Source organism: Gasterosteus aculeatus, chromosome 17, assembly GCF_964276395.1.
Source record: "Gasterosteus aculeatus chromosome 17, fGasAcu3.hap1.1, whole genome shotgun sequence".
NCBI classification, from domain to species: domain Eukaryota; kingdom Metazoa; phylum Chordata; class Actinopteri; order Perciformes; family Gasterosteidae; genus Gasterosteus; species Gasterosteus aculeatus.
This window is the reverse complement of record NC_135705.1, coordinates 11,269,035-11,295,375: the sequence shown is the minus strand read 5'-3', so window position 1 is coordinate 11,295,375 and position 26,341 is coordinate 11,269,035. Positions and strand designations below refer to the sequence as shown.

The 26,341-nt window shown below is 41.3% G+C and overlaps 2 protein-coding genes across 2 annotated transcripts; one reads left to right on the top strand and one right to left on the bottom strand.

The window, feature by feature from the left end:
• Positions 1 to 1,080: 1,080 nt before the first annotated feature.
• LOC120835344 (SPRY domain-containing protein 3-like) lies at positions 1,081 to 14,353 on the top strand. Its single transcript, XM_078092181.1, has 11 exons — positions 1,081 to 1,209; positions 2,423 to 2,569; positions 2,753 to 2,828; positions 5,653 to 5,777; positions 6,187 to 6,319; positions 6,459 to 6,647; positions 8,969 to 9,118; positions 10,968 to 11,025; positions 11,400 to 11,519; positions 11,623 to 11,744; positions 11,842 to 14,353. The coding sequence occupies exons 2-11, from the start codon at positions 2,442 to 2,444 to the stop codon at positions 11,974 to 11,976; spliced, it is 1,236 nt and encodes a 411-aa protein (XP_077948307.1). The 5' UTR covers positions 1,081 to 1,209; positions 2,423 to 2,441; the 3' UTR covers positions 11,977 to 14,353.
• A 521-nt stretch (positions 14,354 to 14,874) lies between these two features.
• Positions 14,875 to 25,256, bottom strand: LOC120835304 (LIM domain and actin-binding protein 1). The gene is made up of 9 exons (XM_040204145.2): positions 25,127 to 25,256; positions 22,215 to 22,354; positions 21,849 to 21,894; positions 18,897 to 19,292; positions 17,588 to 17,642; positions 17,235 to 17,390; positions 16,998 to 17,026; positions 16,752 to 16,885; positions 14,875 to 16,654 (listed from the first exon to the last, which is right to left on the bottom strand). Exons 2-9 carry the CDS (start codon positions 22,331 to 22,333, stop codon positions 15,586 to 15,588), a joined length of 2,004 nt encoding a protein of 667 aa, XP_040060079.1. The 5' UTR covers positions 22,334 to 22,354; positions 25,127 to 25,256; the 3' UTR covers positions 14,875 to 15,585.
• Positions 25,257 to 26,341: the final 1,085 nt, after the last annotated feature.

Below are 26,341 nucleotides of genomic sequence, written 5' to 3'. Positions count from 1 at the left end.
GGAGAATGTTTTCACACAGCTGAGCACACCCTGTTTCCCCTTGTCTCTGACACACGCACGCATGCTCATACCACTTGTTGTTTTCATCATTCATCAGCCAGTGCATTCACTTTCATTTGACAGTAAGTGTGGTACTTGACTACTTTGAATTGATGCTGTGCTTTAGCATTTCACAAGTGTTTCAAGTTACGTTGCAGATTTTACATAGAAACCTATCAGGAGATAATTTCAATATAATGCAAATTTATCTTAGTTATTTCCATTAAACTGCCTCATAATCCATAATTTTTCTGTGCTGTTAAAGAGATTATTGTGAGCCAACAACACAATACTTGGACCATGGCTTGAAAATATAACCACTGTGGAATAATACCCAATGATCTGAAAAAGAGTGAAAATGTATTTATTTGTTTATTTGCATGCTTCCTGTTCTTGTGTTTGACATTGTGAGGACTTTTGTTTAAATATCAACCATAAACAAATACTTGGTTCACAGAGCGTGTTGACAAAGTCTGTTACAGCACGTCTAAAGATTCTGAGGAAATGGCCAACACTGAGCGCCTGAAGGAGTGCCTATCAGGGCTGGATGACTAAGAGATGAATAGCTACAAGCAAAAAGTCCCACCCTACTTATTCCAATGTGAGTCATAAACAGACAAGACGAGATCACAAACTGGTCTTAATCCTCATTTTGTGACAACTTTATTGTAAATACAAACACAATATAGATATAGACCAATACTAAAATACATGGATCTGTGTGGGGATTCTTGGCTTTCCAAAAACACAATCCAAACTTCATAAAATATGTATGTAGAATGGTGCAGGCCCATCAATATGGAAAAAAAGAGGAAATTACAAGCAAAGAGAAGTTTCTATCATAAGCCCACCATCAATTAAAATAGGTTCCATAAAAAATACTTGTCTCTCAAAACCTTCAGGCTACGATTTTTCTTTTCTTGCCCTGAAGTTTCAGCCCACAGGTTTCCATGTAAAACACATGCAAACACCAACTGTAAAACCTGTTAAAAGACTACATGAACACACAGCAGAGCACGAGTTAAAACCAGCACGCGGTATGTGTCCTCCGATGTGATTGGTTGAGTGGGCGGGACATCCGGGTGCGTAGGCTGGACATAAAGTGACAGACTTCACCTCCTTAAAATTGGAAGAAAAGCAGAAGGACGACGCTTCACAAGTTTTAAAACAGTAAGGAACCCACATGAGACAAATGGGGCTGTGGACAGTTTTTGTATAACCTGAGATACAGTGATGTTTACAGTTCATAAATAGCCATAATGCTGTAACGTTGAAAGCAGCTAGCCGGCCAACCGAGTTGTTCCTTTAGTTTGGGATACACCGTGCTGCGTTTACGGTTGGCTCGTAAAGGGGTAAAGTTACATCGAAGAAGTTATAGCGCATAAATATTAATCTGAGATAATAGTTCGGCTAATTTATTTACCTTATCAAAATACATCACCAGTTAGATCCTCTTAGGGGTCAATCATGTGTGTTTAGGTTGGTGACTTGGTTTCATTATTACTTTAGAGCAAAAAAAAATAGCTTCCAGGAACATACAACTTTTTCAGGCAAAGTTTTTTAACCCTGAATGTTACGTCAGTCTGAATGTTTCACTGTGGCGAAGCACTGAAGCGTAATTATCACTCAGTGAGGCAGTGAAATCAAGAAATGGTGAAAGGCTCAACAAAGCCTACTATTAAAATGTACCGGCGTTTGACTGATAGATTAACAGTTAGTTGAAGAACAGAACAATAATCTGCAAAAATGAATATATGAATAACTGTTTTGATTTGATGTAATGTAATGTAGTGTAATGTAATCTGCAAAATATGAATATATGAATAACTGTTTTGATTGATGTTCATTTCATTAAGTTGAAAAATTGTAAAGACTTAATTTATTGACGGAAAAAACGGCAGATTGACAAACTATTATAATTTTCAGTCCTAATAACAGTGAGAAAATGTATGCTTGAGTCCGTTGGAGATGGCATGGAAGATAACCATGCGAGACACCTGACCGTCACCGGGCTCAGCCATTAGGGGACTCGCGTGCTGCCTGCTTGTTGTGTTCAGTCACTGTCCAGGCCTTTGCTTGTCTCTGGAATGTGGGATTAAACGTAAATGGAAAAACCCAAACGTATCACCTCCTCGCAGGAAGGGTTTGGCCTGAGGATCAAAGGCAGGTCCTTCTCGTTGTCAGGCAACAGTGGCAATCATGTTGTGGTCTAAGAGCTTTGCTGTGGTTTCAGGAACAACCTCTGCTGTTTTTTGAAGGTGTCCCTTTTCAAATTGAATGTTTTATCCCCAGAAAAATCCGCTGGCACTTATATACACCGATTATTTTTTTTATTTTACTTGCTTTATTAAACATGTTTTTGATTTGATTCCCTGTGTCCCAGATTGTAATGATTTTCAGACATGGACGACATAAACCTTCATTATCGGTTTCTGAACTGGAGGAGGCGAATTCGAGAGATTCGTGAGGTCCGAGCAGTGCGATACCGGGAGCGGCTCAAAAGGATGCTGAGAGACGGGGACGTACTCAGGTAGCAAAGATGAGCGATGGCAGCGTGACTGTTTGAACGGAAGGCACAGATTTCCTGTATGATTTAGTCCCTCATTTATTCATAGTGCTGCTCCTCTTCTTGCTGAATCAGCATACCGCTTTGGTTATATTTGTCAAAAGTCATGGTTGTAGTCATTCATTTTGTTTTTGCCTCCCCTTGTAGGTATCAAGGGAATTCCGATGAAGTCGGGTGTTTTGTTGCAGCCCGCCCACTGTCCAGAAGAAATCGATACTTTGAAGTAAGAGTACCAACGTTTAGTAAAAATATTCTTCAGTATATTTGAAACCGTCAACAGTGATCCACATCAAAGAAGAAAGAACATACATTTTCTGACAAAATACCATACTGCGAAGATTAGTATATAGCGTTCGTTTTAATATTTTACGGACTAATTATGGATTAGGACACAAGCTTGGAGATTTGCCAGGATGTCTCTTTGCTTGTCTTCATTCCGCTGAGCCATACTGAAAAGAAGAACACTACACTTACCACTTAAGTCCCAGCACAGGAAATAGCAGTAGATTCACCTTTGCATGATATACATCTCCTCTCGAACAACTTTGATGTTGACCCACTGTTCAGTCTATTTACCACGTTTGATCGGGGTTAAGAAAATACTTTCTCTCTTCGTCGATCTTTTGATCACATTATTTTTATTGAAAAGCCTTTGTAGATAAAGTAAGGCAACAATATATGTTTGGATCAGAAGAGAAGTTCGAAAAGCTGTGGTATTCCAGAAACTCACTTCAAGTATTCACCAGAGTGTCACACATTTTCTGCAGAAAATTCATGCAATTAACATTGATTCACTTCACCCAAACCGTGTTGTGATTCCAGCCCTAGTTACAGTTACTATGCCCGTCAAGCCTTCCACCCTAGCATGGAACATACGTTGTTTACAATGATAATAACGGCAGATGCTGAACTTGAAATTCTCTGCCATTTTAAAACCAGCGAGTTACTGACAGAAACAGGATTTCCATCTCTAGCAAGAAAACAACAATTTTGGCACCTGTAATTGCAGCTGTTGGGGGAAGATTTTATCACCTGTATCACCTGTAGCTTGCTAGCTCATCATAATAATGCTACATCCATGAGCAGTTTTGAAAACTAAGTGTTTCTAGCTGTCGTGTGTCCTAATATGAAATACCATATTCATGACTACGGGCAGGACTTTGTTCTAAAATGCCGCTTAACAAGTCTTTTTTTGTACAGTGACATGCTACTGACACCATCTGAGTCAGATTATTTAGTTGTAAATAGATAGTCATCTATCAGGATACATTCTAGTAATGGTAAACTGCCTGTTCTACTGCAGCATACTGATACAGTATATTAAAGTTACAGCAGTGCTTTTGACGGGATGGATCTACTGGCTGGATCAGATATCTGAATCTGCTTTCCTACCTCAGCCCCGGCAAACTGCTTTCACAAAGCCCAATAAGTTGCAGCTCATTACCGATCTTTTTATATATTTATTTTATTTAGTCCTGAGTAGTCTAGACAATGTAGTGCACAAACATCCCAGGAGAGTGACTGTTGCTCAGAATTAACCATGTTCAAACATGCCTGCACACATCCTGTTCACGTGCACTGAAACAGTAACTAACCCTCTCAACCTTTCATACTTGCGTGCGCTTTGTCCCTGTGACTCACTTTGTGGAAGCCTCGTAGGAGGAGGAAGGAGGCGATCTGCGTTAATGAGCATATGTGCCAATAAATGTTAGCAAAGAGAATGCTGGTTGTGGATCAGGCCATAGATTTGACCTTTCACCTGCATGTTTTACCCTGACACAGAAAAAAAGCTACACATTACAGCTCCCTCTCAGGAGGCCAGCGCTGAGGTCATGGGAAAGAACTTTCCTCCCCTACTTGTCCTCCTTTGCCAGCAGTACTCCGAGTGCAGTGCTTCCACGTACGCTCCCTAGGGATGATGTCATAGGGTCAGTATTCAGTTATGATAACAACGGTGAAGGACAGCCCTTTACCTCAGGGGTTCCCTTTTTCACCAACACGCAGCTCTGTACAAAGAGATGCTACACGATTTCAGGTTGGTTTGGATATTTGAAGTGAAAAGAGAAGCAGCAAAAGTACCCGAAAGTCAAACGTGATGTTATGTACAACGCCTGAGGGAGCAGAGACAAAAGCTTTTCTGCCAAATAGACCTGCATGACTCACGCAGGCGTTTTGAAACTTTGTATGATATTACTCCCATAAGATGTGTATAAGTATGAGGTTAACAATAGGATGGATTGCCATTAAGTTGTCACAGACAACAGACGTTTGTGGTCAGCAGAGAGTCCCTCTGACTCGGATGATCCCATGACACCTGTAGCAGCATCCGCATCAAAAATGTGTTCTAGTGCTTTGGTTTATGACTCAATGGCTGGAAAACTAATGACATTCCTGTGCGCCTGGTTGTGCTTTTGTGTTTTGGGGTAAATAGCAGATATTAGCATAGTTGCGTTGTCATTGGGACCATGAGCTAAATGCTAATGCCCTTATAGCATTAGCATTTAGCTCAAAGCATAAGTACATCTTTACAGAGCTGCTAGCGCGGCTGTAGACCTTTTCAGTGTATAAGTATAAAGTAGTGTTCGCTCTTTAGACAGGATGGTTTTGCTGGCATGGCCTGTTTATTTGTGAAGCGAACACACCTGCACTGTGCATGTTCTGGGATTACAGCGTGATTCACCCATGTATGACAGCAACTACCAAAAGAAACTACAATAAATCCATGTTCATGACTCACTGTCGCTTCCCCCTTTCATGCACTTCCTCTGCCTCAACATAGTTTGTTTGTCTGATGCACAATACAAAAGCCTCCCACACATGTATTGAGTAGCCCATGACTCGCTGCTGAGCATGTTACAGCAGCTTCTTTAGAATTTGAGTTTGAGATCCAAAGGTAAATCTGAATCTCAGTTGCCACAGAATTTAATGACACCATTCTGGTCAAAATTAAGTAAATTTGGCAAAATTACTGTTTCAAAACAGCATTTTGAGCTGCAGTGATGCCCTCCGTTGTGTCTTTGGGGTTATTGTACCTGCGGTGTTCGCAGGTGACCATCCTCGACACCGGAGTGAGGGGAATGATCGCTGTTGGTTTGGTACCTCAGCTCTACAAGCTGGACCATCAGCCCGGCTGGCTACCGCACTCCGTGGCCTTTCATGCTGATGATGGCAAGTATGTGACAAGGATGGTTTTCTTTACATATAGGCCTACTGTAGACGGAACATGTTGTCAGAGATGAAAGGAGATCCGGGCAGAATAACACAGGCTCACAGGACACCTCATTAAAGGAGAGGTCCAGATAGTTTTCCTATCTTGTCTTGAAATTAAAGCCATGTGAAGGAACCCGTTTCAGTGATTTTGGTGTTATAATTCCACTTGTCCATTCACACTTGTCATTGAGAGCTCCCTTCTCTTTAGAAAGACGTACATAGAGGGAGATGACATCAATCAGCTGTTTGTTTTTTTCCTTCATTTTAGTTGCTGGGCCCATTTTCTCTGTGTTTTCTCGTGTTCTGCGCAATCCGACAATGCTGGGCCTTGATTATAAGCCATTCCATCTTGCTAAACTGTCTTTCCCCAGGCTGTATAATGGTAACACTGTAGGACAACAGTTCGGTCCAAAATGCTGCAGAGGTGACAGAATTGGCTGTGGAGTTTCTCTGGACTCTGATGATGGACAGCTTACTGTGTTTTTTACCAAAAATGGCAAAGAAGTAAGTGCTCTGTTACCAAAATATATTTTTTGCTGAGAAACGATGTATTCATCCATTCAATAATGATGTATATATGAATGTACTCCGAGCTCCCCCAGCTAGCTTTCCCTAAGAAACACTGTGTCTGACTGCGGCCCAGGTTGGCAGTGTGGACATCCCAGCATCTCCTGATGCGCTCTTCCCTGCTGTGGGAATGCACACTTTGGGAGAGGAGGTGCTGCTGGACCTGAATGCTGAATGGGGGATGGAGGAGGATGATGGACAGATGATTGTGGATAGTCATGAGGAGGACTGGGGCCGTCTCCATGACATTAAGGTGACAGGATCGGTAAGTCTCGTTGCTGAGAGATGATAAAAATAAAAATGTGTGTATAAAATGATGCAGTCAGACATTAGTTATAACTCCAAAATGAGACGAGTGGTCTCCCATTGAAAGGTTGATGATGAGTAATGATTCACTCGTGTCAGTGGGAGGATGACGCAGAGGAAGGATCTCTGTAGACAAGAATATTGGTCTCTAATATATATATATATTGGAAAGCTTCAATTAAGGTTGACTACCAACTTCTTTTCTTAGCTTGATTTTGAAGTGGTACATCACTTGTTTGAGTCAGTGCATCATTCCTGTATTTTGTTCAGTTTTTCCCATTAGTTCCCAGTAAGTCCTGGTCTGTAACAATATAATGGAACCGCTTCCCTTCACATCAGCACTTAAGCTTGACATGATAAATGAAGATAATACATATAAAAATAATATGCAAAACAGTTTATACACATAGTCTATTTACTGTACATCGCTTGGGAAGTAAAGAAGTTGTGTAAAGCATTTTGAGCTTTAGAGGGAGTCTGATGAATTGACTTGTTGAGGCAGATGACTACAAGTTTGAGAATGAAAATAATCTGTAGATTATTATAGAGTTAGAGAGAAGCGAGCTTATTAGATCTCTGTAGCCCATTCTTTGTCGGGGAGCTGCGGCTCAGTGGTGGAGCAGAGGATCGGCAGTGCGTCCTTGGGCATGACGCCTAAACCCAAATTGCTTGACTGGTTAATAAGGCAGGTGGCAGCTTGCATGGTAGCACCTGCCATCAAGGAATGAGTGGGTGTGAATGGGTAACATGCTGTGTTAAAGAGCTTTAAGTGGTATGAAGTACAGTGCTTTTAACATTTATCAACACCCTAATCTTACTGGCCGCGCCGAGGTTCACACTGATTTGGATTGTTTTAGGTTTTCATATATTATAAAATGGAATATGCCATTTTGGAAGTGATTGGTTGGCACTTGAATATGTTTTATTTATTTGAGGAGGTTGTACAATTTAAGGTTTAAGCAAATATTGTTATTGCCAGTGCTGACATCACAGCAGTTTGGTTTAATAAGCTCAAACATTTGAAGTGCTATTGGTCCATTTCTTTTTAGATTGTTTATGTCATACAAGCTGTTTATAAACGAAAGAATGAAGTAAACGTTTCTCTCCATGTTGGTAATGGCGTGGGGAGCCGAGTAGGCCATGTATGGGTTTGATTTTCAGACTCTTTGTGGTATCTTGTGTTCATCTACTGTTCCCACGACCTTTGGGAAGCTCTCTCTGGAAATGGACTCTGCTTCGCTGGTAGTAGTAAACAGATATATTATCTCTGCTGCCAGAGCTTTGCTGCAGTTTGGTGCAGGGAGGAATAAATCAAAAGACCGTTTTAATTTATCTTTTTTTTCTATTTTATCTGGGATAATGTGTGAGTAAAACATCTCATTTACGCTCATGTGCAACGTTAGGTTCAAGTTCTCCCCGCCTGGGCTGAACCCAGATGTTTTTGTTTCAATTTGATCATTTCAATAAAATCTCCAGTTTTGTTGTAATCCCTTGACATATATTAAAACATGTGATACACTTGCAGGGAACAGCAAATCCAGAAAATAATTATTGTCAAACGTTTGAGGCGTTTCAGATAAAAAAAACTTTGTACCGCCGGCTGGTGGAACAAACCTTTGAAATTAGGCCTGACTTCTGCTCTCCATATGTGGCTGACACACGGCTTAAACCGTAAACCAGATTTATCAGCTGCAACCAGCATATGAGAGCAGTTCTCAGCGATGTAAAGAGACAACGTAGAATCCTGCTACAAACCAAACACAGAGGGAAGAGGACTTATTCTCTGCAAAAATGGACGTAACACCCTGCTGTAAATCTTTATGTTGCATATAGTTGTTTGCTACTATATCAGTGCTCTGTGTGTACGGAGAACCTCAAAGTGAGCTATCAAAAGCCACCAAATATTTCTAGATAAGGCTTCCCGACCAAAACGTCTGATTGTAATGAACTCCACAAGGGCTTTTATAAAATGCGTTTTCATCTATAGGACTAAAATGATGCCGTCCATCTAACAAAGTCATTATGGCTAACGCATAGTGGATGCAGAAACAACACAATCAGAAGCCAATGAAGCAACATAAGGATTCATTTGGGCTCATGTTTTTACCCATAATTATATACAATATAACCACTATTCACCTTTCGTATAGCTCTGTTGGTTGCAATTAGTAATCTCTGTGTCATTACCTGCTACATGCCCCACTGTGTTCACCACCCAGCTAGATGCTAACTGTCTGTCTGCAGAGCAGCTACCTGAGTGTGTCCGTGTTATTGCCACAGTTGCTGGAGTACGTGGGCAAAGGGAAGAGCATCGTGGACGTGGGCTTGGCTCAGGCCCGCCGGCCTCTCAACACTCGCTTCCACTACTACGAACTGGAGATCACCGATGCTGGAGAGAAGTGTTACATTGCCCTCGGGCTGGCACGCAGGGTAAGAGCCGCCTCCTTTCAGTCATCCCCATAATGTCATTGTCATCGACACGCCGTGTTACTTACTGCACACTCTGCGGTTATCTGTCTGTAGAGAAACCCCCCCCCCCCCCCCCCCATGCTCTCCCTCATATGCACCACTGCTCTCACTGTTTCCAGTCTGAGTGATGGATGACCGAAGGAGGAAAAGCTAGCAACAGAATAAATATTGTCTCATTTTACTCCCACATCTGCTTTTCCATAGAAAGCAGATTGTTCCATTTACATGATAATCTACCATGTCAACTGGAGCACTGCAGTCAAGTATGTGATCGGCTCTGAGATGAGTGTATGTGATTGTTTAGTATCAGATTGTGCCAGTTGCTGGGTGTTTTTGCTTCCTATTTCCTTAGTTATTCACCGTGCACAAGAAGGGGTGAATCTAGAATCATTGGAAGTATGCAGGAGTTTCTGAAGCTACGTGATTATAAGTTGATATCTTAATTAATGTGATTTTGAAATCACAAATTATGGCAGCCATCGATGACACTTATTTGAGAGAGGACCTGTATGTTTACACGGCAGAGATGCATTCAGCTGCCTTTGGCCTCCATGCAATTTTCATGAAGGCACACACCTCCTGTTTAATATAAATGGGGTGAGGGGGCAATTGTGGTGGCATCTGAACAACATGACTTGATGACTTGTGATTTGAAATGCATTGCGGCTCAGATTTTGCTGCACTGCAGGAATTTCACAGTTATTGGATGCTAATTGATTGAGCATCAGTCCTGCTTATCCCACTGCTGTGATGGTGCTCACAGCCTCGGAGGTGCTGGGTAACTGTTGCACTCACCCGCGACAATAAGCTCCCCATGTTCTCATGTTAGTTACTGTGCCCTCGGGTCAGATGGAGTGGAGAATAGAGCTCTGTCATTTCCCTGATTGTTCTCCTGGAATTGTTTTTCACCACATGTCTGCGGTTCAGGTGAAGCATTGTAAATCCATCAAACGGTCATTCCTGAGGTTCTGTAACGTCGCTCGTCGTCTCCTGCAAGACACCGCAGTCTGCGGATGGGAAGGATCACCTCTCGCTAGGAAAATCCAAACCAAGGTCTCTCTCTTAAAGAAGAATCCCTCCCTTCATATATAGTCGCTGTAGTCTGGAGGGGATTTAGCTCATCTGAGTTACATCGTTTGATGAAAGATTATGTTAATTTTATCCACAAAGCATACTTGTAAACACAACACTTGATGACAAATGCAGTGAGCAGACTGATGCCTCTGATCAACCACAAACCCTGAGAACAATAAGTATGGAGCTCCACTGTAGATATACAGATAGACATATTTAAAAACTAATGCGCCTAAATGCTTTCACTCGTTTTAGCGAGGTGTCCCAATCGAAACATTGACTTTGACAAACGTTGCGCTGTTTCAAAGGTGTGTTGGGTTACACCTTGGTTTTAATGTTGTTTCGGCACTCGACTGAGATCAGCTTTGACTCCTGACGTCCAAACACTGATGTTTGTTGTTGCCATGAGCTACAAACATTCCTTGTAATGCTCCGACAACAAAACATCTTCGAACCTGGCATCAATTTCACATCTGTAAGGTTTTGTATCCGTGTGTTACCCAAACAAGCTGTAACCGTGACCAAATTCATCCAGAGAAATTAAACACCTGGGAAAGTAGTCAAAACTTCTGCTGTTGTAGTTCCCGCTACACTGGGTGTCTCCAGCACCACATTTTGCCACGATGACACACGCACACACTCGGAAAGTTAAAACAGCACGAGCGTAGCTGATTCAGCTGGTCCTAAAATGGATGCTATTCAATCACAAGATGCCACCTTCTCATTTGTCTCACAGGACTACCCCAAAAACAGGCATCCAGGTTGGAGCAGAGGGTCCATTGCCTATCATGCAGGTGAGGTGGCACATGATGATCTGTCTGTGTTTTCTCTGCATTTAGATACTTTTGTCCTTTTTGTAGAATGTTTTGTTCTCATTTACAATCTTTTTTTTGAGGAGGGGGCGGTTAAACATGTTTGTTCTGCATGCAAACACGTGGGCAATGGCACCAAAGTGAACTAGGAAATTATAAATTGCCTGTGTGTGGGAGTTGGAATTACTTACCATCAGTTTGTGTTTTGGCTGAACTAGTTGTTCAGAAATTGGCGGGACGGATTTTAATCTAAACCATACAAAAAAAATGTAAATAGACGGCAGACGTCATCTTCCGTCTTAATTGCACTACACTCTTTCACACACTCTGATGAACGTCCATGTTATTTTTTGTAGATGATGGAAAGTTGTTCCAGGGCAGCGGGGTCGGGGACGCGTTTGGACCGCGCTGCTTTGAAGGGGACATCATGGGCTGCGGGATCATGTTCCCACGTGACTACAGTCTCGATGGTGGAGGTCAGGAACGCAATCGCCTTCATATTGTTTCCAAAGCACTGTGCTTTTTCGTGTGCAACCCCTGAAAGCCTTTCTTTCTATTTCCGTGTGTGGGTTCTGTCAGATGACGCAGACGACTGGGACCTCGATGTGATGCCCAAACCCAGTGAGGTTCAGAATGACCTGTACGCAAGCAATGAAGATGAGGAGGATGAGGGAGAAGACTTTGAGGGGAGGAAGGTCACGGTGAGATGCTGTCCAATTCTCAGATTTTAAAACCAGTTAGTCTCCCTTCCTTCCTCTCTGCATATGCCGTCTTCTCACCACTTTTGTGTTTGTGCAGGTCTTCTTCACCCGTAACGGAAAGGTTGTGGGCCGGAGGGAGGTGGCCTTACCTGCAGGAGGGCTGTACCCCACGATTGGCATGATGAGCACTGGGGAGAAGGTCAGAGTGGACCTTCACCCCCTCAGTGGCTGAGCACAGCGGAGACACGAGTGATTAAGTGATAGAGCTCCGCTATGTCTTTGGAGACTGGATAGTAAATATTACCTCCATATCAACAATCTCCAAGATGTTACTTGAAAAGTCGGTGGCTGAGGCTCATGTTGTAAGGATGGTGAAATGAATCTATGTTAATACAACATGCGTTCCTCAAAGAAGTGCTTTATAATGAAATGGTTTTACAGAAAAGTGTTAAATCAGAGTTGTTCTGTCGGTGACACGCTATTTTTGATAATTTTGTCACACAGAGTAATGGATAAAATCACATGAAATATTTTTTCTATATTTGTCTCTCACCAGAATTCTGAATGTAAATACCTAATCAGAGCGGACCCCAGCTTACACACGGACCCTTTTAGTAAATATGTAGCGCCTCTCACAGCCTGCTGCTGCTCCTTACTTGAGGTCTGCTTTACGTCTCCTATCGATGGTGTTCTGCTGACACTCAGTGGTGAGAGTGGTGGTCTGAAGAGTAATGCTCAGAAAACCTCCAAAAAAGAAGTAGGGCACTGAATGTGTCGTCCTGTACGAGTATGACTGTTTTTGTCATGTGTGTGTGTGTGTGTGTGTGTGTGTGTGTGTGTGTGTGTGTGTGTGTGTGTGTGTGTGTGTGTGTGTGTGTGTGTGTGTGTGTGTGTGTGTGTGTGTGTGTGTGTGTCTTGAGAATTATGGGGACATTAAGTATATCAACAACTTGTTGAGGTTAAACCTAAAGCATTTAATTGTTATGTTGAAGTAAGATGTTTTAAAAGGACGCTTCCAAATTCTGTTGTTTTTCTTTTTTGTGACTTTGTCACAAAGTGTTTTTTAAAAACTTTTATTCAGGTATAATTCTGACCAAATTATAGGCAATGTACTGCCATAAAACATATGCAGGTCTTAGTCACTCTTTTGCAGAAAGTCATAGGACATCAAAGATTCTTTTTATTGCTTTTTTTTCCTCCCCATATAGAGATAATTTATACTAACTCTATCGATCTACATTAAACATGTTTCCTGAGCACTTTTTTGCCTAATACTCACAATTAGTGATCTTTATATTGAAGTCAATCTAAATGTTGCCTTTGGATTGAAACCTCAAAGAATAAAAGGATAATTTGAATTCATGATAATCAATCTATTGGACATTAAAATGTCTCTAAATTGAAAATCCATGAAGAGCATGCAAAGAGTATCTAAGCATCTCAGGAAAATACTACACACAACATTATATTAGACAGTATAGTATATTTCCCACTTCTTCAACATTTCAATATCTCGTTAATGAAGGCATACTGTAACTAATATTTGCTGATCTCAGGTGTATTTGAAAATCCAAATTTGGTACATTGTCTTTTCTATGGTTATTTTTTGATTTTGTTGTATGTTAAATTCAACCATCGATTGGTAAAAACCCGTAATGCATTTTTAAAAAATGTTTTTCTTTTTTTTTTTGGTCATGATGAATCTTTGTTCATTGCCAATACTGTACAAGTAGTTTCTCCCTGACTCCAATGTCAATTGTAATCTATTTCTGGTATTGTGACGCCAAAGCGTAGGATTCTACAAAAAGTGTAGAAGTAAAGGAAATGCTTCTGTTTTCTCTGCAGATATATGTGATATTAGTTGTGAATTACTCCTAAAAAATAAAAGGCTGTTAATTGTTACTTCCACTTTTTATATAATGTTTATTAGCAGTTTTAATTTGATGTTAACCTGACAATAACTAAGATGTACAAACTTATCCAGGCTTTACAGCCAGCCTGCTGATAGAAATTGGACATAATGAACAAAGTGCCTGTGTGAATGGGTACAATCTGGATCCACATTCAAATCTTCTTCTATACCTCATTCTAAAGGTGCATCATATCTATAAACTCTGCGGGTCATTGAATAGATATGAAAACACCTTATTGGATCCATGCTGGACTTTTGAGTTTTGCTTGAAAATACTATTGAATACGGAACAATTCCATCCATTCAGGTGCCCCCTGGATACCCCCAAAAAACATAAGGCTGGTATTTATGTGATACTGAACTGCTGCTAATTGTGTGCCGAGGAAAGCACTCATCATATCAACCTGTACTGTACACAGGGTGGACCCGTGTGTGTGTTTTTTTCACTTTCCACAGTGCAGTTTTATGTTAATGATTGTAGTTCTCACGAGCTGCTCATAGAGTCCTTCTACTGTTGGCTGTCTGCCACACTTTTAATATTTAGCCTTCCTGTATCTTGATTGTAATTAAACATGAAGGAAGTCTCTCAATCCAGCCCTTGTTTAGGTCCTGTGTTTTTTTTTTCACATTTCACTTTTCAATCAATCAGGTAAACATGCCAAAATTATTTTTAAAAATAAAGAAGATTTACACCCTGCTTTTGACCTTTCCTGTTGTGTCAAAATGAATTATCATATATAAGAGACCATGTTCTCTGCTGATTTTAATTGGTTATGGGATCATCATAAAAAGCTACAACTATTCCAACTCCCCACGTCTGTTTCATAATGATTCTTTCTCAAAAATATTAATATCAATATCTTTGATAATTTCACATAGTAGGCTATATAGGTAATGGTGATTAACTATAAGCAAAGCTGAGAAGTGTATAGTTTATGGCGTTTTAGGCTTAATATAACAGACAGTCTATTCGACTAATTACATTTAAGGTAATTAAGATGCAAGCTTTGAATGAGCACTGCACCAGTAATACTAACAGGGCGTAAAATCCCAATTCCTTTTGAGGATGAATATCGGATAATCTTTTAAATGTACTCAATCATTTCTTTTCTGGATAATAGCAATAAAGATAAAACATACCATATCCATAATTCGGTTAAGAGTGAGCTTTATACAAATGAATGAGAAAAGGAGCACTAATCGGGAAGCTGGTAGCACTGTGATTTTAGTATTGTGTTTATTTATTAGTCCAGATGGACTGCAGTCAAAATTTCGTCTTACACATTTTAATTATGTTTCAACAATTCAGACTGTAATGCCCGATGGATCATTATACAAATTATTAGAAAATATATATTTGGCTGGGCAAATAAATAGTCCAGGGCACATTCTAAAATACAAAATGTTTTACATACTAAGTGGATCACATATAAAAGTTTTAAACACTCATCCAGAAGGCCCAGATAGATTGTTTATTTGCTACCACACAGAATAGTGATCAGTAGAAACCTGTGATTCATCATATTTTCTCCTTTTATTGTAGTTATTTAGACCAGTTCCGTAATTAATAAACACCTAAAGTGCTGCAGTCAAATTTCTTTAGACAAACCACCTGCACATTACAGTTGCTAATTGTGGATATAATTATATAGAGATGATTCAATTTAATATATGACAATTTTCCAGTATAATCAGGAGCAATATAAAAGCCATATTAGATATTGTAAAGTATAATTAAAAAATATATATAAAAATCAAATATCAATCAAATATTTGTACTTTAACAATTACAGGCAGTAGTTGCAATATAAATGCACATACAGAAACCTTTTTAAACCTTGCCTATAACTATAAAATCTGGCAAAGCAACAGTTTTGATCTATATCTAAAGTGTTATATGGCGGATAGACGTGACAGTGGGAGTTTTTCCTATGAGTCAGAGTCCTCCTCATCATAGTAGCGGTTCCTCTTAATTATATCTTCTGCACTCAGCTCTTCTGCATCACTTCCTTCCTTGTCCTCCTCCCAGAAGCCCACATCCTGGGAGGCGCGGTTCGGTTTTGGCTGCAATGGTGGAGAAGGGGACACCAAGGTTTCCGGGGAGATGCTTTCTTCCTCCCCCTTCTTCTCTGCTGCTACCTCTCCTCTGCTACCACTGTCTTTTTCTGCCTGTTGCTTGGTCTCCTCGTCCTCCTCGGAGATGGCCTCTTTTTCTTTTGCTGTGTTTTGGCTTTGAATTTGAGGCATGGTCTTCTCGTTTTTCTCCTGCCGTTTCCCCTGCTGAGGCTCTGGCTTATTTTCCTTGGGTGGCTCTTCGGATGAGTGCTTCTCCTCGAATGAGGCTCTCCAGTCCAGCAGGGATTTGAGCGGGCGGCGGGGTTCCCTGGGTCCCAGGCTGGTTGCGGTGCTGGGTTTGGCCGCGACTGTAAAAGGCCGAATGCGCTCCTTCAGAGAAGAGCTCCTCCTCAGGCTCGTCAGCTCAGCTCGATCTGAGCTCCGGAAGGACGATGGCGCCTCGTCCTCCGGGGGCCACTTGGCTCTCCACGGTCGGCCCGAAGGAACTCCCTCTGTCACCGGACTAAGTGCTTCGGTACCAGAGGGGCCTTCTCCAGCTGGGGGAGGCCATGCAACCCTCAGCCTGCGTTTCTCAGACAGCTTCTCTGTAGCATCCAGCTTCTCACCGGACCTAGCATGTGATTGCACGCTTTTCTCCAGTAAGGCAGTCAGGTCCGTCACCTTCACCTGCGGGGATGTTTCAACCGTTGAGGGCTCCTGTTTGTCTGAGGTGCTTTCACCCGGGTGCGCCACCGCGGCTGGTTCCTCTTGTTCCTTTGGCTTCGACTCGTCCTCGCCCTGATCCCTCTCGGCACGAGGCTCCCAAAGCTCCTTGTGAGGCCGATGGCCAAAGCCCTCATCGTAGTTGCCTTTAGCTTTAAACAGCTGGTTGAAATGGGGCTTGCAGTAGACGTTGCCATGCAGAGAGGCATAGCTCCCAAGACTGGAAATAGCAAAAAATAAGATATCATTCATAAAATGTTCCTTCCTGTGGTTCTTGAACGGGCAGTACAAGGAGTTTGCAACAGTACAAGACCGACCTGAGCTTTGTGCTGCAGTGATCACAGCGGAAGCAACTTTTGTGGTAGACGTGCTGAAGAGCCATCAGTCTTTCCAGCGGGTAGACGGTCTTTTGACAAGCGATGCACGTATCCTTCACCGGTGGGCTGAACTTCTACACATACAACAATAGTAACATATATGCAAAGCACACAAGGGTTGAATTCTTATTCTTATCTGAATGATTCCTTCACGTCTCCTACTGGTTGGTGTGATGACAGACTCACCCTTGATACTTTGGGTTGCTCACCGCCCCCTTAAACAAACAGACACAAACAAGTCACTATTGCACGACAGAAGCCAGCTGAAAAGGTAAAATAAACAAAGCGTCACCTCATTCGGGGTCACAAAGTTACTTATTAACACTGTAGTCAATGCCCTATTTTACAATTTATATTAAACATAATACTAAATCAAGAACATTAAGATGGGAACATGTGCTCAGAGAATCCACTGAGACTAACCATTGTACTCAGGTGTGGGATCGTGGTTTGGATTTACAGGTGCAGATGTTTTCGGAAGCGGCACCTCTGGGGCCTGTTTACCAACAGCAGCCCGGTATTTTGCCATGTTCTCCTTCATGGATGTGGTCTCCAGTGCTCTGTCAGGCACAGACAGACCTACGGCAAAGGACATGATCACACTTAATGCTTTAAATGTATTCGGCAAGGGACAATTCCCATAAACAGTGATGGCTCTTCTGTCCAAAGCGGTTCATAGTCCAGTTGTGGAGCATATCTTTGTGTTCCTTGAAACAAAACCTATTGTTAGGTTAGGCACTTTAATTATTCAAAGGGTTGTGTGCATTTATCTTTACCACCATGGTGGTCCATGTCCTCTGATGAAGTACTGCGTAGTTTTGTCCTGCCCCCCTGAAAGAATAGGATTGTTTGAATCACATGTTCAGTTTACATGCACCGAGTACACCAGCACTGGTAAATAACACTGAAATAACGTACTGTGAAAGTGGTTCAGTTTGTGTGATTTAATCCCAAAGGACACTATTTTAGCATTTGTCGATTAATGTGCTCGACAGAATAATATTAAATTAAAATATATTCCGTTGTTTCAGCTATTGTCCAGAATTATTTTTGACCCATATGATGCTTTGGGTACATTATGTCCTGACTCAATATTTTATACCTCTGACACTGTCACCAGACTCCATCTCAGTAACACTCAAGAACAAACCAGCTGTACTACAAGAGTAACCCGTCACAAGCGATGGGCAGCTCAACCTCGCATTGCCAGCAATGACGTGTCAACCAGACTCTTCTGACCAGTTAAGGGTGCTAGACTGGGACTGGGGAGTCCTGCTGTGCCATAATATTCCTCAGCCAACTAAGAACAACAGAACACCCAAAACAGTTAGATAAGAACAAGAAGATTTTTTTCCAGCCCGTGTTACACTCCTAGTCTACCCTGTAGATGTTGACCCGTCATTTTTACACTTCTTCTTTCCCAGTGGCAGAGTGGCGTTAGTCACACTGTTAAGCAATTTTTTTTTAAAGAGCTGTATTCCATTACGCTTAATTATTAATATGAAGGGGTAGACGGGCCTTAGTCCAGGTAGAGCCAGACTAATTCAGGAAATAAAGACATAAATAAAGGGTGACTTCCTATCTACATTTAATATATGTTAACTAATTACATAATCCCATTCCCAAATTTACCCAGAATGAAACCCACTATTTACTGTGTTTTGTTTAGTTTAGTATCATTTAGTTTTAGTACGGCGGAATAATTAGTGAATAACAAAAATGTAGGATTAAAACGGTTCATTCAAAGTTGGTCATTAAAGCATCATCAGGTTCTGCAACATCAAGTTCAACCACGTGAAAAACATCCTTCATTTTTGTCTCAAGAAGGGCTCAGAAAATGTGTTTTACAGGACTGGTGAACAGCAGTAATCCCAGCCAAGAACCTTGTGTTTAGAGTTGAAGCCTGAGAAACATGGCCAAAAGATGCACAGCTGTTAAAGCTGAAAAACAGAAGAGACTAGGAGCCTCCTGCACAAAGTATTCATTCTAACAGATATCATCTCAACTCATTGTGACGGTTTTGTGAGTGCTTCAATCATGTTATTATAGCTGCACTGAGGGGAATGTCTCAACAGAAGACGCTACCTTGCCCGTGGTTTCCTCTCTCCTCTCAAACTTCATCTTCAGGTTGGTCAGTGGCACTCTGGCTCTTTCATAAGAGGCACGGGGGCTGGTTGGAACTTGCTCCTCCCTGTCCATCCCTGTCTGCTCTTCACCTTCGGCTGCTTCTGGTGCTGCTGCGGGCTGCAGGACACGACTGGCTGTGAGCTGACCTCCCTGATCGGTCGGCAGGCCGGGGCTCTTTAATGGAGGACAGGGCTCTGCGATAGAAGCAGGTCTGGCCAGAGCAGGAGGCCTGTTGCGGGTGCTGGACTGGCTAGGAGGTGGGACAGAGGAAGGCTTCACCTGTGCCTGCTCCCAGCGCTTCTTCAAAGCACTGAGGTTACCCAACCGCAGCGAGGCCGATGCACCCTCAGTAGGCTGCGAGCAAGAGACGAAGAGATTCACAATCAAATAGAAAAATGCTTTCACAAACCTGCGAAACAAAAAGCAACAGAACACATTCAGTTCTTCTTCTCTTCATTCAGTTTACACGCTGAATTACAAAAGTATTTGGCAACAATCACAGCCCAAAGCCCTATTCAGCACGATGAAATAACGAAACTGAGCCGGGCTTCACTGGCAGATTAGGGGAACAGCTGTTAAAAGCTGGTCCAGGAAGTTGATGTTTTACTGAAGGCAAAAATTGGCTCAAGATGGAGATGGCTAAGCTGAGCGGGCGGGAAGATGTTTTTCAGCCGCATTCCTTTCCACATGACAACTTCACCTTTCTTAAAAAACACTGAGGACGGCTCTGTTCACCACTCAGCCATTCATGACAGTAAAACATGGAGGAAAACAGGAGGCTCACTACTTCTCTGTGCCTTCTGGGAACTTGCTTAACTGTAAAAGAGGACTGGTCCACGTTGAAGAAAGAGGATGCAGATCCCAATCCGCTAACAAATATTAGAAGCAAGCATGCTGAGGTCAGCTCATTGAAACTATTCTATCATAATAAACACAATTCCTCTACGAAAACGAATACAAATCCTTGTTTGACTCAATTTTAAGATGGTTTGAGATGAGAAAAAAAGAAAACACCCAATTATTCCCAAAAATACTTAACAATGCTTATGAGAACATGAAACTAAATCTGTAGCATTTACAAGTAAGACAAACCGATTAGCTCATTTAAAAAACTTAGAAGAAATAAACTAGAACATTATAATAAAGTAGTGAATACAAATCTAACAGACAATTACTGTCTTTGTGAAGGAAGTCCAGGGTGAGCGGAGAGAACTGGACAGTGACAAGATGGTTCACGTTTTTAGACAAAAAGACAAAAAGAGAAACCTTTGTGAATTCTTTGGAGGTCCCAAACAACGTGTAACAACAACTTGACAGCAAGGAGCATGAGACTCCTTTACTCGGTTCTTCTGTTTGCGAGTCAGTCTGCTGAAAGACAAGAGATCCTCCAGATGTTTGCAGCCAGACAAAGTCTGCTCGTAAGAGCTAGTTGCCCCTTTAACACCAGGAAACAGTGTGAAAGAGAGTCAGAAAAACCAGGAAACCAGAGCAGGAAGTGATACATTCAGGGAAAAGTTAACTCTTTGCTTGCTGTGATGTCCTTTGCATTTGTCCCCTTACAAAGTATTTGTGAAGATAATTGCCCTTCAAAACCAACCATCCATATAAAATGAAAACAGTTTAAGGTAATAACAATTACACAAATGTATATACGCTATAAAAACCAAGATGGACAAACAAATACCAGAACAATAAAAGAACAAGAGCCGCCTGATCGTGAATTTAGGTGCTTTGTTCAGAATTTGACCACTACTCGGAGCTTAGATACAGGGAGGCTGTAAAAAACAAGCTCCAATGACATACGCTAACTGAAGCCTGCGCAGAGCTACTAGTTATCAGTATAAATGATGTCAGAGAACTTAAAAGTGATTAATAACAGCAAGTAATATAAACAAAACTTCATATTTAAGAAGTTGTGCCCAAAAAATGTTAGATTTTCCTTTTTTTAAGGCTGTATCTATGTAATCTATCAAAAGAACAAAAGGTTTCATTGTCTTGTTTGAAAAGCCCCCCTTCAGCGACTCCCAACTCCCCCTAACGCACACACACACACACACACACACACACACACACACACACACACACACACACACACAAAGACAGACAGATGGTCTGTTGCGCTGCTCATTCAAACTCGTGTGATCCTTTAATATTTGAACAGGACTCGCGGATACCCTGTACTAGTGGCATCAGCTCATATCCACACATACTGCAAGTCCCTGAAAGTGATAACAAACTATGAATCAATCCCACTGAGAGTTCTACAAAGACAGAACCCGACAACCTGAACTTCTGTGGCAAAATATGCATTCAGAGCAGCTCTTAAATCCAAGTCTTTAAATGCCCCATTTAGTTAAACAGGAGAGCTTTCTTTCAAAGATGGTTCATTCATACAAAGTTTCTACTGCATAAAAAACACAAACAAACACAAACAAAGGATGTTGTCATGACCAGACGGATAATCAAACAGAGAATACAGAAGTTTTAAGCTTTTTAAAGCAGCTGGCTCACACAAACAACGGTGCACATTCACAGCAATATTACCTTATATTTCCACATGGCATCAGCTGATCAGTTACTAATTTAATCTCAGTCCTGCTTTGTTTAGGCGTCTTTCACACTGACAACGCAGCTCACATCGAGTCGGAGCTACAAAGAGCATTTCCAGGGGATTACACTGAATTAGGATTATGGGTTTGATAGCCTGCCCATCTCAACAAGTGGCCACAACACATTAAACCCAGACGTGTTTTTTGGCATGGTGAGTGTGAGCAATAATTAGTTCAGCCGTAACCGCCTCGCAAGCAGATGAAGCAAGACAACACGCTTTAGAATACTAGTTCACAAGCCCCAAGAAATGTCTCCACACTGATGCAACATGTCTCCATCGTTGTTGACAGTCATACTTACTCCTTTTTTCTTCTCGCCACTGGACACCTCAGCCGCCCTCTGGTACCTGCGTGAGAGACGGACACAACACTGACCTCTACTGCTTCAAAACAAAACCTCAACATGAATTTCTCCTTTGCAGAACCTTGCAAGGCATTCAGGAACCAAACAACTGAGAAAAGGAAGATTTCATTTTTTATTTTAGGTTTTCTTTAGCTCACAGTTTCTCTAGGTAAAGCTGTAGACATATTCTGTTTAATATAAAATACTAATGCAAATATTGAGATGTAAGTAGAACTCATTAATTTGAATGCTGAGGGAACCTAAATTCTCATGAACAGCATGACCAAACCCCCCCCAAAAAAAAGAAAACCGGATGTCACTCACTTGGAGAAGCGTTCGGCGATGGCATTGTTTTTCCCCCGGCCGCTGAGGGACAGCTCCTTCGCAGTGACGCGCAGGGACTGTGCTGCCCATGACCGTCGATTGAATGGACCACTTTCCATCTCTGGCAGCTATATAAATACCTGAAACACAAATTAAACCGCCATTAGCCATGATTATTACAATAACCACTGGAACTATTCCTCTCAGAATGACTTCCCAAACCTTTAACAAAGAAAAATAACCTTCAGGAAATCACATCACCTTCTGCTGAGCACCATCGTGGATTGTAATTTGTTTGCATCTTGTACACAGAAATTAAGATGTTTGCTTTTCCTCCGTCTATAGAATCATCTGACATCTAGAGGAGGTGATGGAAACTACCATTCTGACAGTAATGCAAAGCAAATTCACCGGGGACAAGAACCGTCTCTTCAGAGGTTTGTTGGCAGAGGGAAGGACCCATCTGCTGTCTGAGATCACTGATTTGCTCATTTGTAACATGCTCGCCATCAGTTGGCCTCTTGTCACAGCCAATAACTATACCTGACATGCATGCATAAGAGTGGTTGTCCATGTTAATAATCATACAGTTACGCATGCGAACAAACCAGTCAACACGTTCAAACTTGCTTTCCGGCCCGCGCGGCATGATTACAAGATGGAAACAGAAGTATGTGCACCATATCATTATGAGAGGATAACTCGCCACAAGCAACGTTAAAACAAGACCAAAGGCGGAAAAAAAAACACCCCGCAACTGTACGACATAACACACAGTCTTTCTTTAACTACGATCGAAACAAACCTACACTTAAATGCGTCCGACAATCCAATCATGAGCCTTTAATGCTGTTTCTGTGTCTGGATGGACTGTCAGACCATGAATACTCCTTTTAGCGCTCAGACAGCAAGTTACAACCTTGTGTTTAAGTCGCCACTGTGACTGACTCAGTAAATATTTCTCATGCGGGCCTTTTCACTCAGGCGCAACGATCACCACTCAGAGTGAAAGCGATACTGGTGACAAGATTTTTAACTAAACTAGTTAAACGGTTAAATATGGCAGCATTTAAGAGTTACCTGTTAGGTAAATTGAATGTGGAATCGAACATATGTTACAAATTAATAATATGTTATTACATCGAATTACATGTGTTTATATTAATGCATTGGCAAGTGTTTGTTTTTCAAGATGGGCAGGAGCAAATATTAGTGGGGCACAACACAATGATTAAGGAAGATTAATGTCATCCTGATTAATGTCCAATGCTCCAGTACTTTTATTAGGTTTCTTAATTCTGCATCGCCGTTAAGGCAATTTAGCTCCTCCCATCTGTTGATCAGTTTTATACTGCACTGTGTATAATTATTATTTAATGGCTGCCTGGGTTTTTAAGCACAACATAATTTAACTTGATGGCAATGCTGAAATAATTGATTCACTTCTCCTTTCCACCCTGTTTGATCCTTTGCAGGATATCAAACGAGCATGCAGTGCATGCAAGCATACAGGGACACACCCTGAGCTGGTCAGCAGTCCATTACAGGGAGAACACAATAGGAAGGAGGTTAGAGTCTTTTGCATGTCCCCAAACTGTTAAAGAAAGCCAACCAACTTCAGAGAACAGGGGGAAAGACATAAGCTACCCACAGACATTACGTCTGTTGAGAATCAAAACTCAAGTTCATCTCACTCATTCACAAGCGTGCAGCAAGAAGAGCGGAGGGGAGGAAGGGTTGTCTTCTGAAAAAACAAAACACATCAACAGATGCTTGTGATTTGAAGGTGAAAACAATCTTAGTGCTTTACATGTGGATTTATTTTGTATTGCCTGGTTTCTAGTGAAGACGGTGAATTGCCTTCTGAAATTAACAACATATCACATGGTCACAATTGGAATCAAAAGATTTAAATTGCCATCTACGTGTGCATAGATAATAGATATATTTACATTTAACTATAGTCGTTTTTGTTGAGTTTTGTCAATGTTTCACATTTAGAAGTTTGCAGTACTACTAATAATGAGCATCTAATCTTTTTGTTTGCTCAAAGGATTATTTGCTTTACCTCCCAACCTTCTGGCATGAATTCTACGAAAATATTAAACATCATAAATCAAAGCGAACAGAAGTCAGAAAATGTAAACAAAGGTGGTCTTGTTTCAGCCGGTGGTGACGTAGGGCCTTACACCATCAGATGCTATCTGATAAATGCACTTTATCACAAAGTGTTTTTTTTATCTATGTACTTTCGTCTTCATCACTCGTTGTCAGTTAAAGGTGGACACTGACCTTTAACCCTCGATTCAAGCCAAGTTTTCCTTTACACGAATCCACAATCAGATAGTGTGAGTCACGAATAAGGAGGAGTCGGCATTGCTTAACGACTTAAGACACAATCCAAGAAACCGAAAGAACAAAATCTATTAGTTTGTGTGAAAATAATTGATTTGAACTGAATACTAATGACTGAGACGATCCATTAAACAGACCTGCGCAGGAGCTCGGCAGCGTTTCTCGGGCGCGAACATGTTACTTGGCGTTAAGTTGAATTTCAGGTGTGTATTACACCGTTTGCATAATTTTAGAATCAGCGTTACATGTATACAGTAGTTATAACGTATACTTTCAGCCATCGTAGTGTCACGTGTAAGTTGGACCTTGGCCGAGGAATAAAAGGTGGAAACAAAAGCACACAACAACAACTGAGCAGCTGAACTGGTTTGACATCTATTCATCTCGAAAGACAGCGAGTCCTCTTGGAGCCCGAATATGTGATCGGCCGTAGCTATAAAACAAATCCAAACATCTACAGCCTCGTCGGAAATGTCTAAATTCATACATTTGGTACTTTATACAGCCCCGGCTCGCGTTAATTGCATGTATTTTCAGATCCTCGCTGTGTAGCTTACCTGTGCGAACTTCCGTTGCGACTCTTTTGGTGAAACCGGGACACCTGACACTGCGTCACCGCCCGCCCGCGCGCAGGGAACACAAAGGTGTCGTGGGAGTGGAGGAGCTGTGTCATGTGATTTTCCGCACCAATGACTGTAGGTGTTGCATTACCCTTACCTGGTACATTTATGCTGGTTTGAATGGGGGGGGGCCCACATCCACCCACCCAAATTCCTGAGAAACTAAAGGCGATACGTGCTCGTTTTTCAGGTGAGGAGAAATTGATGTTAAGAAAAGTCAGTGGTGTTGTTGCCAGGTTTAAATGCAGCCATTGTTTTAATAATAACAATACTACACGTACTACTAACAATAATTATAATATACTTTATTTATACAAAGCATTTCGTCAACAACATGGAGATCAAAGTGTACGAGAAAGGGAAAAAGCATACTTACAATTGTTATATTTAATTTTAAAAGAAGATACTTCTGGTTCAGACATCCTAAAACAAGGATTGTAATATTGAATGAATGTGTGTCATTACTTACAAATAGACTGCCTGTTACATAGCTGCCAGAACAACAACACAACATTTTAATTTGCATAATGCTATTTGCATTATGTTTGCCTGTTAAATGAAGCCAGCTGGGTGCTGTGAGAAGGGGTAGCATAGTTATGATGGGCCCAGCACACGTTTCAACCTGTGCACTGTTCAAGCACACACACCCTGTTGTATATGTATTTGACCGACTATTATGTTGTACTATTACAGTCAAATGAGTTACTTTGGCAACTGTATTGGGAATGGCTCTCTCTATGACCCTGAACTCTTTCTATATTTACATTCTATATTTAGATCACAGTTTTAATTTGAACTCTGTAAGGCCAAGAATTTTAGTCTGTGGAAGAGTCAAGGATTAGTTTTCAAATGAAATTTGAAATTCCTTGTATGTCTGACATATTATGGCAATAAATGTTTCCTGATTCCCGAAATGTTTCAGAGAATCTCCCAATCAATCCGTCAAGTTTTCTACATAAACCAAATGCAACATTAATAAACATCTTCCATTTAACTTCAGAAATCATTGATGTCATTATTTGTTTCATAATAGGACATGTTTTGGAACATATGATCATATTATCATAAACTATCCATGAGAGGCTTGACATTAATGTATTAACCTGGACAATTGTCATGGTATTTGAATCACATGTGGAATAGACTTATATA